The 16,604-nt window shown below is 36.9% G+C and overlaps 3 protein-coding genes across 3 annotated transcripts in view; 2 read left to right on the top strand and 1 right to left on the bottom strand.

Moving 5' to 3' along the window:
* The window catches only part of unc119a2 (unc-119 lipid binding chaperone a2), a 27,072-nt gene extending 23,711 nt beyond the window's left edge, over positions 1–3,361 (bottom strand). Inside the window, exon 1 of the mRNA XM_016469468.1 lies at positions 2,900–3,361. Coding sequence (XP_016324954.1) covers positions 2,900–3,191 — 292 coding nt within the window. The 5' untranslated portion in view covers positions 3,192–3,361. The remainder of the gene's footprint in view (positions 1–2,899) is intronic.
* A 3,870-nt stretch (positions 3,362–7,231) lies between these two features.
* LOC107675182 (beta-crystallin A1-like) lies at positions 7,232–9,536 on the top strand (the record flags this gene model as incomplete). Its single annotated transcript, XM_016469439.1, has 4 exons — positions 7,232–7,368; positions 7,458–7,599; positions 8,660–8,802; positions 9,009–9,536. Coding segments are annotated over 4 exons (570 nt in total), but the record flags the coding sequence as incomplete, so codon positions are not given.
* A 724-nt stretch (positions 9,537–10,260) lies between these two features.
* Positions 10,261–16,604, top strand: part of cpdb (carboxypeptidase D, b) — a 13,824-nt gene continuing 7,480 nt past the window's right edge. Inside the window, exons 1-12 of the mRNA XM_016469470.1 lie at positions 10,261–11,062; positions 12,158–12,360; positions 12,453–12,595; positions 12,668–12,834; positions 12,917–13,257; positions 13,333–13,524; positions 13,595–13,777; positions 13,869–13,951; positions 14,108–14,198; positions 14,896–15,041; positions 15,141–15,310; positions 15,387–15,656. Of these exons, the coding sequence (XP_016324956.1) occupies positions 10,470–11,062; positions 12,158–12,360; positions 12,453–12,595; positions 12,668–12,834; positions 12,917–13,257; positions 13,333–13,524; positions 13,595–13,777; positions 13,869–13,951; positions 14,108–14,198; positions 14,896–15,041; positions 15,141–15,310; positions 15,387–15,656 (2,582 nt within the window). The 5' untranslated portion in view covers positions 10,261–10,469. The remainder of the gene's footprint in view (positions 11,063–12,157; positions 12,361–12,452; positions 12,596–12,667; positions 12,835–12,916; positions 13,258–13,332; positions 13,525–13,594; positions 13,778–13,868; positions 13,952–14,107; positions 14,199–14,895; positions 15,042–15,140; positions 15,311–15,386; positions 15,657–16,604) is intronic.

Genomic DNA, 16,604 nt, shown 5'->3' with positions numbered 1-16,604 from the left:
TATCTATGCACAATCAGCTTGTAACACTCCAAAGAGAAAAGAAAACTGGAAATCGCATCACATGACCCCTTTAATAAACAGATTATATCAACGGGCCAAGTTAAAATAGCAAAGAGAAATTTATTATTTTTAGTATTTTAATGAGTGCATATCAATGAAAATAAAACAGTGGAACAATTTTGCATGTTGACAGATCAAAAAGAGTATAGGATATTAGAGGTCGACCGATGTATCGGTTTTGCCGATTAATCGGCTGAGTGGGCAGCATTTCTCAGATGTTCAGAGAGGCCCAACAGGACAGCTTATGAAGCAAACAGGTGAAATTATGTAACTGCTTTGAGCAAATAAACATGCTGGTTGAGTGGGCTGGAAACAAACATGATCTGCACATTAAAAACTCACCACCTGACAGAAACAAGGCCCGCTACCCTGCTCATTTACATATAGTTACCAGGGTGGCTAAAACAGAACAGAAATAGTCTTGCTAGTCTCGAATTAATTAAAACAAATAAAAGCATCATTTTCAAGCAAGTTCATAAATGTTTTTTTGTTCATGAATCTGTATTATTGTTGTCATGAGTAATTATAATTAATAATAATGTTTATAAATGATGAATAGCTGTTATGGGATGACATAATTATTGTAATTTCAATAGCTTGTACTTTTACATTTTTGTATTAATTTCTTTGAAACATAAAAAATGTGTAGCCAAATATACAATTTATCATGCCTGGTGTTCATACTTCATCTTCATTTGAACGTAACTTGTATTAAAACACTTGATATACACACTTTTCCTAAACTTTCTTTTTAAACTTTCACTCCTTTCCTAAATTATTTAAAGGGGTCATAAAGATTAAAGTCTCAAATCCAAAGAGATATTCTTTATAAAAGTTCAGAGTCAGCCACACCTACCTAAAACGGCTCGTTCTAACACGCCCCAACATACCTACGTCACTATCTGGGAAGATTTGCATAACGCCGCCCAAATGTTCACGCAAAGAAAGAAGGCGCAACTTTTATTCTCGCTGTAGTATTGTTGTTGCCGCCGCCATGTCGTGAAGGCGCTGTGTGCTTCGTTTGGCCTTCCAAAAGAGGACGATGTCGCTTTGTCACGCCTGGAGCTGATCTGTGCTGCTCGCTGAGGAAATACTTCAATTTCGTGCTGTCGATCGCCAGATCGGCTTTCACGGTGGACGAAGCGGAGTCCAGCCCGGGGTCGTCACATGTGGTTGCCGCAGGCATCAAAATATGGTAAGGGACGTAACATTTCCGTCACACGCTTGAGGAATTCGGCCAATCACAATGCACTGGATAGCTGGCCAATCAGAGCACACCTCGCTTTTTCAGACCGATGAGCTTTGTAAAAATCGACGCGTTTCAGAAAGGCGGGGCATAGAGGAGAAACAATAATGTGCAGTATGTGGAAAATAATGTGTTTTTTGAACTTTAAACCGCATAAACACATTTCATTACACCAAATACACAAAATAATGTTCTTTTTAGCAGCATCATATGACCCCTTTAAAAAAAAAAAAAAGTCAGGTCTTTTATACATGATACAAAAATGAAACGATACAAGGATGATGCGCTTACGTATTGACTGTAAACAGAGAAAGATGGCTGCCATGAGAAGGATATAATTCTAGGAAGTGAAAATATTTTTCATATACTTATAATTTATACAATATCTTATTATTGTAATATACCTGCACATACAATTGTCAATTTATATATTGTTATTCCTTATTTACTTGTTCTATTTTTTTATTCTTCTTTGATTATCTGTGTTTTTGTTCTGTCGCTGTCATGAAAACAAATTCCTCGTATGTGAAAACATACATGGCAATAAAGCTCATTCTGATTCTGATCATTTATACACACACACACACACACACACACACACACATTTCAGGAGTGTTTTCAAATTTGGTTTCAGTAACCACTGAAGTCACATTACAAGTTATTCAGTGTGTGCAAAGTTGCTCAAAAGTCACTAATGGACAAGTTAACCATGGGACCTCAAGGGTTTTCTGCTCACCATCAGTGAGAAAATGACAAAACCGTACTTATAATTTTATTGTAGATCTATACATCATAACTATGACCACAAAAAAATAATGACTGCGGTTTCAAATGATAGATGCAGGAAGATGGGCCTCGCACACCTAGGTATATATATATATATGATATAATTCGCAAACTGGTTGCAACTGATCAGATATTTATATTAAAAAATTAATTAATAATCAGAATGCAAACTTTTTAGGAGGCATTTCTAATAGCTTAGTATTACATGCAGCCTCTTCATAAGGTTCATGCAACGTGGATGTTGTATAAGCCATTGCACGGGCCCTTAAAAACAGTAATGGAGGGCTTATTGGCCACCTGTTACCTAACCACGCTTAGGACTGCAAGGTTGAAGAACGTTAATTATAGTTGACCCTTGGAAAATGACACTGTCCATGCCATTTATTTCTTCCCATTTCCAAAGCCATTCAATAGCTGATAAGTTCAATTTCAATAGTATTAGCAGTAAGAGGTCATATAACCCTAATGAAGACCTCTGAGGAGTGAGCTACATTGATGCACTGTAATGTAATATTTGCACACCAATAGGTCGAAAGGTTGATGATGGTCTGTATAAAACCCAATGTTTGGCTCAGTCTGCTCCTCAAGCAAGTTATTTTTCAGTCTTTCTTATTAAAGAAATCCGGTGATCTAGAAATGCTACAATATGGCGTATATAGCACAGTGAAGTGTTCATAAACCAGAGTTTGATTATTCCGTCTACTGGAGCCTGCGTTGATACAAAGCGCAACCTATTCAATAGCTTTGCGATAATGTACGATGTTTGGCGAAATGTTCCGAGCGTGTTCGATCCACTCGGTCACTTACGTTCAGTGATCTTCTGCAATCCCAGCACATCCTCCGGGGTGATCGTTTTGTTCGCAAGCAGTTCCTCTTCTGTGGTGACGGGGACCCCGACGTCTGTCGTGTTGCAGCCCTTCTTGACTTTCATGGCCTCGGATAAATCAGGGTTCGAGTTCGCTTTGCTGCCGCGGATGCTGTGGCGGTTATTGCCGTTGCCGGTGTCTCCGCTGCTGCAACTACCGGGATTAACGCCGCCGGACTTCTTAGAGCTCGATGGGTCCTGGCTGTTGCCTGTGCTGGTACAAGAATAGCTCATTATCCGTTCCTCCTCCTCCACCCCCCTGCTCCCCCGGTCTAGCAAAGACACAAAACAGTCACCCTCCCACACCCGAAGGGCTGAGCAGGTCGCCCGCTTAGAGGTATTTAAATCCTCCTGTTCTCCGCTCGATCTGAATCTCTCTGGCGCTCCAGCTGAGGGACGTACCACTGCACGCCGGAGGGGGTCCCCTGCCGTTCAGTGGCGCACGGCGACAACAGATGATACTGTTTGACTGATAAAAAAGGCAGCTTTGAGTGCAGCGCGTTGTATTTCTAAGGAAATAGTTTTAGATAAAATCAGTCGTCGAGCTTGGATTGAACTGGTCATTCTAGCATGTAGTGTGCGCCGGATATCTGTTTCGAATTCTCCCCCGTTTGTTGTGTGGTATGATCCAAGTTGATTCGTCAATTGTGTGAACGTGCATTAATTCAACCTCAAAACAAATCTAATAAATAAAGCACAAACCCCAGCAAATACGAGACGTTGTAACGCCAATATTATTTATTGTTTAAAATAAAATAAAACTTATATAGCTTATATAGCAGTATTCAAGTTTTTTTTTTTTTTTTTCTAATTTTAATTTCTTTTAAGTCTGCTTTGGCACAATTCACGTGTCAACATTTTTTTATTCAACACTCTTCAAAATAAAGTTTCCATAAATGTTTCCCAAATAACCTTTTAATGAACAGTTTTTAAAATAGCCCCTTTTTCTTTTAAGAAAAAGAAAACTTTATAATAATTTAAAGAATCTTTTGCCACCATAAAGTACTTTTTGTACAATAAAAAGTTCTCGATGGAACCATATATGCCAATAAACAACCTTTACTGAATTTAGTGTAGCATTGAAGTTATGACAGTCCTCAAGAGGACGCCACACGACAGTACAACAAAAAAATGGCCTAACCGTTGATATAACATTTCATTCATTTACAACAGAATGAGACACTGATTTCTAAACACTATGAAGAAAAAAATAACTAAAGTAGCCAATTCAGCAAATAATACAATTATAAGGGCTTGTATTTCATGGTTTTGGTTTGCTTTAAAAGCTTTCACCAAATTATATAATAATGCTCTCTAATTAAATTTTGTGCCTGCCATCTTCGGATAATTCAAAGAACTCCCTTTTAACCAATATAGTTGTGCTTATTGGCATAATAGCCTATTTTTTTACATTATGATACAAAACTAAGATAGAATCAAACCTTTATAGCTTAAAAGACAGAACAAAAGCATAAATAAATGTCATCAGCAACATGTTTATATTACAGTAATGTTCATACTACAGAGGTGAGTTTATTAATAGCATGACTGAGAGTGTGTATGTTTGTAGAAGAGGACACACTCATTTCATCTCACAGGCCTGCTGAGCTGGCTTGTCTCTTTGTCATCACGGTGTGGCTGCTCTCATCAGCAGAAATCCACACACACACACACATGCACATACAGACATTTTTACAGACAAGAACTACATTTGACACACACACACACACACACTCAAACCGAGCTTAACAGATACACACGTCATACACATTCGACACACACACCTCCACCCTGGACAACAATGTGCTGACTGCAGTCTGTGTACGGCCATTGTTTTGCAAAGAGACCTGGGTCGAGGTTGTGAGCTGAGCATCAGAAGTCATTTCACAATGAATGCTAAAGCAGCTCAGTTCATTTCAAATCACACGGACTGAAATGTTCAGGTCTATACACTGTTAAAAATGATTTTTGAAATAAAAAAAAGATATGTTTTAGAAGAAAACTCAATTTTAGTCTTTCGGCTTCAAAATTGTGCATGAATTCAATGCCATTCCTTTGTAATTATTTGTGAAATTAAGCAGAAATTGAGTAAAAGTTGATTCAAAGTAAATCCTACACCATTTTTCCCCAGCATATATGCATCTTTCAATGTAAATGTCTACTAGTACATAGTTTTTCTAAAAACCCATGAATTGTTCCTGAATTTAATATAAGTTGCATTGGAACACAGTAGTTTTAAGACATTTTAAGTGCTGTAATGTTATATTTGTCTGTATTTAAAGTCAAGCAGTATCCGCTTCATCGCTTTGGAAAGCACACGGATTCATATTAGCATCTGCCTTGCCATGTTTTTCCATTTATGGGCCAGAAACTGCATCACTGCATTAATCAGACATCGCCTCCGTAATCTGACCAAACCCCAGAAAACATGTAAGCAGAGGCTTGAAGTTTGCACTCAGATGAACTGGAGACTAAAAACTGGAAATATACAGTAAATATGCATTATTGTTTAGATTACTGTCATTTCATCGCAGGTATCAACAAACCTTGTATGTTGAGAAAACCACATATAGAAAGGAAATATATTGCAAAGCTGTTTTAAATGTAACTATCTCCGTAAAGAGTCTGTGAAATTCAAAATATTGTCGCAAAGATGTCTTCAATTCAAATTCGAAAGGCCTGAAATGAAAATCTCGAGTTATAGTAAATGGCCTTTTATGTAATCCACATAAATATGACCTAAAATCATGCAGCTCCATGGCTGCTCATTGGTGGAGATCACTTCATTGTAAAGAGTATGCGGAGGAAAGAAAGGCCTACAGCTCAGGTCAGAAACAAAAGGCATCCAAAGCAAAATGCTGACAGCAGCCGGGGTCCGTGAGTCAGGGAGCCCCAATGAAGCGGCATCTGTATAAATAGCCCCACAGATGCCTGAGCAGGAGACCGCGTGGTGGATTCCCCTCAACGCATACAGCTCATTCTATTGGGTAAGTCTGGTAAACCCTGTACCTCTGCCAACTTTAAACCAGATTGTGATTAAACAAGCTTGGAACACCATGGTGAGCATTAAATATACAGAATGATAAATCAAACAATGATCCACTGATACAATCAGACATGCTAATTATAATTATGATAGAGGAGATACTTATGATTCAACAAGGTATTTGAACAAGACTGTTTTCATTAGCCGACCTGATGTGCATTAGACAGTAATATAAACCACCTGGTTTAATTGATCCAACAGTGTTCAGGCTTGTCGCACAAAGAATGCTACATGTCATTATACTTGACAACACTTGTACTGTTTTTTTTTGTGTGTGTGTGAAAGTAGAAATGTATGAAAACTGATCATCATGTATAGAATTTTATAGATGTTAAACAATGTTTGTGGTGCAAACTCTTCTGACATGATTCTTTGCATGCAGGTCAGTCAGCGCTGAGATATCTGAAACAATGGCTCTGACAAACCCTATGTCAATGCCCATGGGACCATGGAAGGTGAAGAGATTTTGTTTATTTTATTTTTTTAGAAGAAAAAATGTGTATTATTTTTGTTTTGTTTTATTTTATTTTATTTTAAATAGATAATTTAATTAAATTTTTTGTCACTTATGCCCACCAAGGCTGCATTTATTTATTCCCAAAAAAAAAGATAAAATAATATGTTTATTCAGCAAGGATGCAGTTTTTCTGTTCATCAAACAATGTATCTCAGTTTCCACAAAAATATTCAGAAGAAAAATATTTGTATTATTATTATTAATATTAATATTTGAGTGCCAATAATAATTAAGCATCAAATCAGCATATTAGAATGATTTCTGAAGGATCATGTGACACTAAAGACTGGAGTAATAGCTACCGAAAATTCAGCTTTGTCATCACAGGAATAAATTATATCCTGAAATATATTCAGATAGAAAACATTTTTTCAAATGGTAATAATATTTCACAATATTACTATTTTACTGTATTTTTGATCAAATAAATGCAGCCTTGGTGAGCATAAGAAATGCTTCCAAAAAAAAAAAAAACATTTAAAAAATCTTAATTATTCCTAAATTTGACTGTTGACGTATGAATTTATTTTAAAGTTGTTTTTTTTTCAACATAAATTACGGACAACACGAGGGTGAGTAATTAATGACAGAATTTTCATTTTTGGGTGAACTAACCCTTTAAATCATTTAAAACCATTTTTAATGCAATTTGGAACAATCTACATGGGTATCTAATTAAATCATCACTAACAACGTGTTGAACTAAAGATATATGTGTCTCTTTTTCAGATTACCGTTTATGATCAGGAGCATTTCCAGGGCAGGCGTTGTGAATTCACCGCTTGCTGCCAGAACATCATGGAGTACGGAATGGAGACTGTCCGCTCCCTGAAGGTGGAGTGTGGCGTGTGAGTAAAAGCAAGCATCTTCAATTAACTAGAGTAAATCTCTTTTCCTCTTTCCAGCCCTGTCTCCTAATCGTTTCTTCTGACTCTAGCTGGGTAGGTTTTGAGCACTCTACCTTCAATGGCCAGCAGTTCATCCTGGAGAAGGGAGATTACCCTTGCTGGGAGGCCTGGAGTGGCAACAATGCCTATCGCATTGAGAGGATGATGTCCTTCCGCCCCATCTATTCTGCTGTGAGTGAGACCATCTGCAGCAGGGACACACAATACACCCACCAGCAGACTCTCCGATCATCACTATTTCTCAACACATTTACATTTTTTGACATAGTTGTAGATACATGGCATTAAATTGAATTGAGAATAAAGTGAATTTGAATTGAACTAGCAAATAAATTGCACAAAGCATAATTGAAATAGAATTAATAGAAATATAAGCCTAAATTGTAAAAAAGAAAAAAGATAAGTAAATCATAATAACGTACAAATGTTAATATACTAATAATCAACGTTTGAAAAGCTATGTTTATTTATTTATTTATTTACATACTTACTTTTTTTACTTACACACGTTTCATACACCAGGGGCATAATAAGAAATATTAGAATAATAAATAATAAAATATAAATTAATATAAAATATTAATAATCAATATCTGAAAAGCTACCTTTATTTATTTATTTACATAATTTGTATATGTATGCTATCATACACAAAGGGGCACAATGAGATATATTAGAAAAATAAGTCTAAAATATTTGTTACAAAGCAATAAATAATAAAATATAAATCTAATTTATTTATTTTTTAAATTATGTATATCATTTACATAAGTTATCATACAAACAAAGGGTATAATCAAAACATTAGAAATATTGATCTAAAATATTTATTTAAAATGTAATTTATAATTTTTTTTATATGATATATGATTTATATAAGATATAATTATATAAGATAGATTTTGATTTAATCATTTAAATTATTTAATTATAGATTTAATTATTTTAACTTGGTCATTTTATGGGTCATGGTGGAAGAACATTTCCTAGAATCCAAAATCTTGTCCAGTTTGTTGTGCTAGACTAATTAAAAAATAAGTTGTGTTACACTGCAGTAAATTCAATTTCCATTTGCTGTTTCATTTGTTCCAATTCAACATCCTGTGAGATGGGGCCAGTTTAATTCAAATTGCAAGCCATGCACTTAAAGGGAACCAGTTATTCGAATCAGATTTTCACTCAACAGGGCATTCAACAAGTTGTATGTCTTTCTTTCTTCATTCTGAAACAGATGCACAGTGATTGCCGTATGATGCTTTTCGAGTGTGAGAACATGACTGGAAGGCAGTGGGAGGTGTGCAATGACTACCCCTCCCTGCAGGCTATGGGATGGTGCAACAACGAGGTCGGCTCCATCCAAGTCACGAGTGGCGCGTAAGTACGATTGCCCGAATGGATTTTAATCACCTGATCATTACGGAGGCTGGTTTTCTGGTTTCTCCTCTTATGCTGCTTTTGATCTGTATCTGAAAAAGCCTGGCGCCAGTTTATTCATCACTGCATTCGTCAACGTTTGAGAAATCAAACGCTTCACTTGGTCTCCATGGTAACATGCCGCCTCTCTATCCCTATTTCTCTAGCTGGGTATGCTACCAGTATCCCGGTTACCGTGGTTACCAGTACATTATGGAGTGTGACTGCCACGGAGGCGAGTACAGGCACTACAGGGAGTATGGCTGCCACGCTCAGACCCCTCAGATCCAGTCTATCCGTAGGATCCAGCATTGAGAGGAACCAGCCGTGTCCTTCCCTCCCTTCTTCCTCCTTCTGAGCCCTTCAAACTTCCACTTCCTCCATCCCTCCGTTCCCAGCCTTGCAAGATGGTTTGTTGACCCGGACGGCAGGCTGGTATACTGGTGCTACACTAATGTAACAAGTCCCCAGCACGTTTTTTACCCACTACACGAGGAAAGAAAGACAAACTATTGACGGCAGGAACAACGAGAAGAAAAAGTCCTGTATGATGACAACAGAACGGACGTGGTGCGTTGCTCTTCTTTCGTCATGACTTGATCATCATGATCATAGTCGTTGCAGTTTCCATGGTCAACTTCTGTATGATATTTGATGAATAAAGAACATGAGCATAAAATCTAAAGAAACAAAAAAAAACTTTGCAGTTTCCATGGTCAACTTCTGTATGATATTTGATGAATAAAGAACATGAGCATAAAATCTAAAGAAACAAACAAAAAAAAACAGAATAATTGATATCAGCTGACTGTGGCATGTGGATCTTTCCTGACCTTAAATGAACATTAAAAGGTGTAATGAATTGTCTAACATTAAAATTTGAAATGAAAAAATATGTCTCAGAATTTACATTAAAACATAATAAGGACAGTCTTTTGTACTCACATGGCAACAGATGGGCCTCTAATTGAATTATATGTCAAATGTAAGTCAAGTCACCTTTATTTATATAGCACTTTATAGAATACAGATTGTGTCAAAGCAGCTTTATAGTATTAAACAGGAAAATAGTGTGTTAATGCAAGAGGACAATAGTAAACACTCAATTTTCCAGTTAAAGTCAGTTTATCATTGATTTAGTGACGTCATTCAAATGCAATCCACTAAATCACCTTTAAGATGCTACTTTATCAACATATAAAATGACTGTAAATTAAATGGACAGGTGGTAATGTGAAAACATTCTAAATGTAAGTGTGTGTGTGTGTGTGTGTGTGTGTGTGTGTGTTTAAAAAAAAATGTGACATTAATACATTTTACATAAAATATACACATTTAATTTAATCTTGATGGTCAAAAAAAAAAAGTAAAATTGACAACCACCCCTCAACAAATGGCAGTGGTTTAATCCAGATTTTAGTTTGACCCTGTGCAAACCAATTTTATACTGATTATGCCACGTGCAATCTATTAGTGTCCCTAATTTTGATTCAATGCGTTTAACCTGCACATTGACAGGCCAGTGATCAACAATTTGTGATGGCTCAACAAAAAGCCAACTAACGATAAAACAACTAACAAAAGATAAAAATAAAAAAAAATCACTACTAAGCTACTACAATCACATAATGCACACTTTGTGGCTCATTTTGCCGCATATTTTAATAGTTCCGCACCAAATACTCGGTTTGAGAAGCACCAACAAAGATCATGAAGAAACATACAAAGGATATTACAACTACGCTGACATGACCGATCGTCTTCAGCGTTTTTCTCAAAAGTACGCACATATTTGCAGCCTCTCGAGCATCGGACAGTCTGTCGAGGGAAGGGAGCTTTGGGTCATGAGAATAACAACGAATCCGTCTACGGATGTACCGGGCAAACCGAGGTTCAAGTATGTGGGCAACATCCACGGGGACGAGGCTTTATCGAGGCAGTTGTTAGTGTATCTGATCGAGTACCTGTTGACTCAGTATGGCCGCGATGTGAGAGTAACAGAGCTGGTGAACCGGACTGACATCTATATAATGGCCAGCATGAATCCTGACGGCTTTGAGCGCGCGGTGGAGGGGGGCTGCTCTGGCAGCAGTGAAGGCCGCGAGAATGCCAAACATTATGACCTCGATAAGAGTTTCCCAGACCGGGATGAGTCCTTCAGTAAGACCTCAGAAGACCTACCGGAGGTCACAGCTGTCATGAAATGGATTCTTGAGAAAAAGTATGTTTTTTTGCTTTGTAGTTTTAATAGTCTATTTCTCTATACAGTTATTAAATTCAAACAAGGTTTTAAAGGCATTTTTTATTATTATTTATATAAATTTACAAGTGTTTTAATCAAATCATTTGGCACTGACAACCTCAATTAACCTTGCCATTTAAATCCACATCATTAAAATTATTTGATATTTATTATTAGGAGGGTCAGCAGGGGTGTCTTCCCTTTTGATTTTCTTGTCACATAACAAATTGGCTGACTGCAAGTTGGTTATATCACACTGACTTTGATTTAGCAAACAAAAATAATTTAAAAATAATTAAGCCACACTGACATTTTTACGGTATTCAGTTGACCGATTAAAACTATTAAAAAAGACTTTTAAATAAAAAAAAAAATTAGAGAGAAAGTTTGCCATGGCAGCTGACTGAAATGATTTTATGTGGAAGCATTAAGGCCTGGTTTCACAGACAGGGTTTAGACTAAGTCAGGTTTTATTTTAGTCTGGGACTAGGCTTAAGCCTTGTCTATGAAACCGGGGGTTAAATTACTAACTGGAAATTTTTAAAAAAAAAAAGTTTTTTAAATTTAAAAACTGAACTAAAAAATAATAAAAAATTAAAACTGAACTAAAATGAAAACTAACTGAAAAAATTAATAAAATGAGCCTAACTAGTAATACTTACAAAAAAAATAAAAATAATAATAAATAAATGAAAACGACAAAAACACACACTAAATTACTACAAAATTAAACCGAATAAAACTCATTCAAAATGTTAATAAAACATATAATACTAAGTATATTAGTATATAGTACTAAACAATACCGTATACACTACAAACATTGTATGCACTACAAAATATCAAAATTAATTTGAATAAATTATTTTAAATTTGGTGTCTGGATCAATTAATTAATTTTTTTTAATAGAGAAATTGGTGTAAACTTTTATTCTAGCCTGGAAAACATGAATCTCTGATTATTCAGTGGTGAAACCAATTATTCAGTGGTGTAATGTTCTCTTGCTTCTGATCTGAGATTTTCCCAAGAAGTGTTTTCTACCATGCTTGCTTCCTCTGTGTCATCTTTTCAAGGTTTGACTTGTCTGGTAGTCTACATGGGGGCTCAGTGATGGCCACCTACCCCTTTGATGACGGCAGTTCTTATGCAACCTCAGGGCTGACAGCAGATGATGCTGTGTTTCGCCATTTAGCACAAACCTACACTGAGAACCATCCCATTATGAGGATGGACAATCCTGGCTGTCCTGATGTTCCAGACAAAAACTTGGGAGATGGTATCACAGTTTGACATTAAAATCAGGCCTTGTGCCCAAGTGGAACTCCATTGAACTTTGGTTCAATGATTTGGTGTCCTGTCTGTGCACAGGGGGAATGCAGGATTACAACTACTTCAAAGGGAACTGTTTTGAAGTCACTTTTGGGTTGAGCTGCTGCAAGTATCCACCAGCTTCTCAGCTTTTCACAGAATGGACCAATAACAAGGAGGCCCTTCTTGCCTACATACACCAAGTGAGTTGATTTGAATGTTTTGTGTAGTCCCATGAACTGTCTTAACAAACCTTATTTCACTTCTGTTTATAGGCTCATATTGGAGTGAGAGGTTTCGTAATGACCAGATCAGGCTTTGGTCTCCCAGATGTAACAATCTCCGTTTCTGGAACTGATCACAACATCACAACTTGGATGTTTGGTGATTATTATCGTCTGCTGCTTCCTGGAAGATATGACATCACTGCTAGCTCTCCTGGGTGATTATATGTAGATGCATAAAAGAAGAATTATGAAATGGAATTGGTCCAGTTTAATGGAATTTACTCATGTTTCCTTCAGATACCTTTCAAATACTGTCAAGAATGTGCCAGTGATTGAAGGCAAAGCCACGCTGTTAAACTTCACTCTTGAGGAACCTGTAGAGGAGATGTTAATGCTAGATCCCTCTGAACAAGCTGTGGTAACCAATGAAGGTCTGAACACACCTGGACCCACCTCAAGGTCTCCAATCCATACTTTGGATTTCCGATATCATAGTTATGATGAAATGGAGATGTTGTTGCAACTGCTTAGTGCTGTCCATCCTTCCATCACTTACCTGAACTCTGCTGGACGATCAGTGCAGGGCAGGAATCTTTATGTAATGGAGATATCCACCAATCCTGGTGTTGATCAGCAAGGTGCGACTGCGTACGATCACATACATATACAATATAAAAATATTTCTCAACTGATCATCTCTTTACTTCATCCAGGCAAACCAGAGGTCATGTTTTTGGGTAACCTGCATGGAAATGAGTTTATCGGACGTGAGATTCTCCTAAACCTGGTTGAGTACTTGTGCCGCAATTATGGCAAAGATCCATTGGTCACACGTCTGGTCAATAGTACAAGAATTCACATCATGCCTTCCGTGAACCCAGACGGGTATGAATTAGCACTAAAAGGTATGAGCAAACATATTGGCAGGTTGTTTCATTGTTGTCTTCTGTATTTACCCTCATTTTCTTCTCGTAGCTCACAACGAACGGGTTTCGGGAGACCTAAGTATTATTGGACACGGTAACAGTCACCGTGTTGACCTGAATGCGAATTTCCCTAAACAGTCAGGAACGGGAAATACCGTTGAAGCAGAAACTCAAGCAGTGATAAACTGGATCAAGGATCACTTCTTTGTACTGTCTGCAAGTATACGTGGAGGTACAGAAAGTGGCTTGGTTTTCTCTTTAAAATTTTAATTTTTTTTTGTTTTTTTTAAATAATAAAATCGTTCTGCTACTGTTTTGTCTAGGGTTTAGGGGAGTCGTCTACCCCAGTTCCCTTGACTCTGTTGATGAGGACATGTTTAAATCAGTTGCAAAAGCCTATTATGTGGTATGCATATTGTATATGCTGTTGAATTTATATAATGTTAATGTGACATTTGTGACATTTTATTTAACTAAATCATCAGCAGAAAAGTGTTGAATATCAGTGCTTGTATCACAAGCCTTTCTTAAATTGTCCAATACTGTTGTCATTTCATTCCAGCAATCTCAGGCTTTTCAAGAGCCTCAGGCCTGTGATGTGCCAAGAACCAGAGAGAAAAAAGGCATTAAGCACTACCGTCCAGTAGTCACAGGTCAGAGAAATTAAAATTATATCAGAATTTACCTGATTTACTGCTCAAATGTTTGGGGTCGGTAAGAGTAGTAGTATTTGTTATTGAAGGAATTTAGTATATGTTATCTCTTGTGCTGACCAAGGCTGCATTTATTTGTTCAAAAATACAGTAAAACGGTAATATTATGAAATATTACAATTTAAATAACTATTTTCCATTTGATTATATTTATAAGTGTCATTTATACCTGTGATGGCAAAGCTGAATTTTCAGCAGCCATTACGCCAGTCTTCAATCACATGGTCCTTCAGAAATTATTAAAATGTTAATTTTGCTCAAGAAGCTTTTTATTATCATTATTATTGTTATCAATGTTGAAAACGGTTGTGCTGTTTTAATGTTCTTGTGGAAACCATGATAGGCTTTTTCAGGATTTTTTGACTGGAAAGTTCAAAAGGAAGGCATTTATTTGAAATAGATCTTTTGTAACATTATAAGTCTCTTTACTGTCACTTTTGATCCTTTTAATGTGTCTTAGCTGCATAAAAGAATCAATTTATTTTAAAAAATCTTACTGGCCCTACATTTTTGAAGGATATTGTACTTGTAATTGTACTGTTTTTATTTTATTTTATTATATTTTTTTGTCTTAATTGTTTATTCATGAGTACATATTCCTGTTTCACATTGAAATTTGGCTTTTGCATAATGGTAGGAATTGATATGCTGACTTGGGCATATCACAGCACAGACACTTTAGCCGTTAACATTGGTCTGAGCTGTGAACTGCTTCTACCAGAGGAGTTGCTCTCAGAATACTGGGAGAAGAATTATGGAGCGCTCTTGCACTTTATACAACAGGTGATTCGTTCTTGATCATGATCAACACATTAGTCATTTTCTTGGGTGATCTATTCCATTTAAACCTATGCATGGTTTGTGTGATGTCCCATATGTCAGGTTCATTTGTTTGTGAGGGGTATGGTGACTGATGGTCATTCTGGCAAAGGCATTGCTAATGCCACAGTCGTGGTGGAAGGCTCAAGCCATTATGTGCACACCAGCAGCATGGGCCAATACTGGAGACCTCTGGCTCCTGGTTCTTACCATATCACTGCTTCTGCTCCAGGGTGAGAAATGGGCAAATGAACAGAATTCCAGTTATAAAATGGGTCAGCCATTATGTTTTCTGTGATCTACCCACAGTTATACTCCAATCTCAGCATCTGTCCGGGTGTTGGAGACTCGGGTGGAGCAGGTGGACTTCAAGCTGACTAGAGGTACATTGTCTGTTGAGGAAGGAGAACAGAAGGACTTTGAGAAACTGGTGGAGTGGCTTTTAGCCCCTGGTGAGTTGGATCAGTTGGTCCGCAGCCTTCTCCCTGCTCAGACCTTGCGGTACCGAACCTACAGGGAACGCTCTGAGTTCCTGCGTGGATTGACCTTAAACTTTCCTCGCATCACACGGCTGTACAGGTATGTAATACTGAAGATGTATCTTTGCTTCTTAGCAAACACCGCTAACCATCTGATTAAAGTGCCCCTATTATGCCTTTTCGAATAGTACCTTTCATGCAGTGTGTCATGTAGCTGTATGTGAACAGTGTTGGGGGTAATATATTACAAGTAACGCAAGTTACGTAATCAGATTACTTTTTTCTAGTAACTAGTAAAGTAACGCATTGCTTTTTAATTTACAAGAGAATATCTGAGTTACTTTTTCAAATAAGTAACGCAAGTTACTTTTTTTTTTCAATTTATTGATTGACAGCTCTCCTGTCCCCATGTTGAGAGAAATCAGAAGATGTTACTGTAGTTCTAAAATAAATATGAATATGCATTAATTCATCTCACTCACAAAAAGAAAAAAACACACTGATTCAGTATTCCTCAAAATGAATAAAAATAATGCAACTCAGAATATGACGCAAACCTGCAATAATTAAATGTTCAACAACACAAATATCCTTTATGTATTTAATCCCATTCTATTAACCAATGTCTTTGCTTCTGACCTTCGATGATCCAGTTCAACCATACTAATAAGCAAAAATTACTCTAGAGCAGGGGTAGGCAAGTTCGGTCCTAGAGAGCCACAGTCCTGCAGAGTTCAGCTCCAACCCTGAAAAAAAAACTCACCTACCTATAGCCTTAGTAATCCTGAAGACATTGATTAGCTTGTTCAGGTGTGTTTGATTAGGGTTGGAGCTGAACTCTGCAGGACTGCGGCTCTCTAGGACCGAACTTGCCTACCCCTGCTCTAGACGAACATTTGTGTGTATTTTTTTACTGCTGAAGTGTTGAAATTTCTTCTTCTGCATTCTACTGTACGGACGTAAATTTACTTTCCCTTCAGCCTGAGGCTTATTCATTTCACTTTTGGTGTGAAAAGGCTTTTATATTTGCCAAAAATATAACTTTTTT

The sequence above is a fragment of the Sinocyclocheilus anshuiensis genome, unplaced genomic scaffold (genome assembly GCF_001515605.1).
Source record: "Sinocyclocheilus anshuiensis isolate Anshui unplaced genomic scaffold, SAMN03320099.WGS_v1.1 scaffold1487, whole genome shotgun sequence".
NCBI lineage: Eukaryota > Metazoa > Chordata > Actinopteri > Cypriniformes > Cyprinidae > Sinocyclocheilus > Sinocyclocheilus anshuiensis.
The sequence above is the reverse complement of the archived record's forward strand: the minus strand, read 5'-3'. Positions and strand labels throughout refer to the sequence as shown.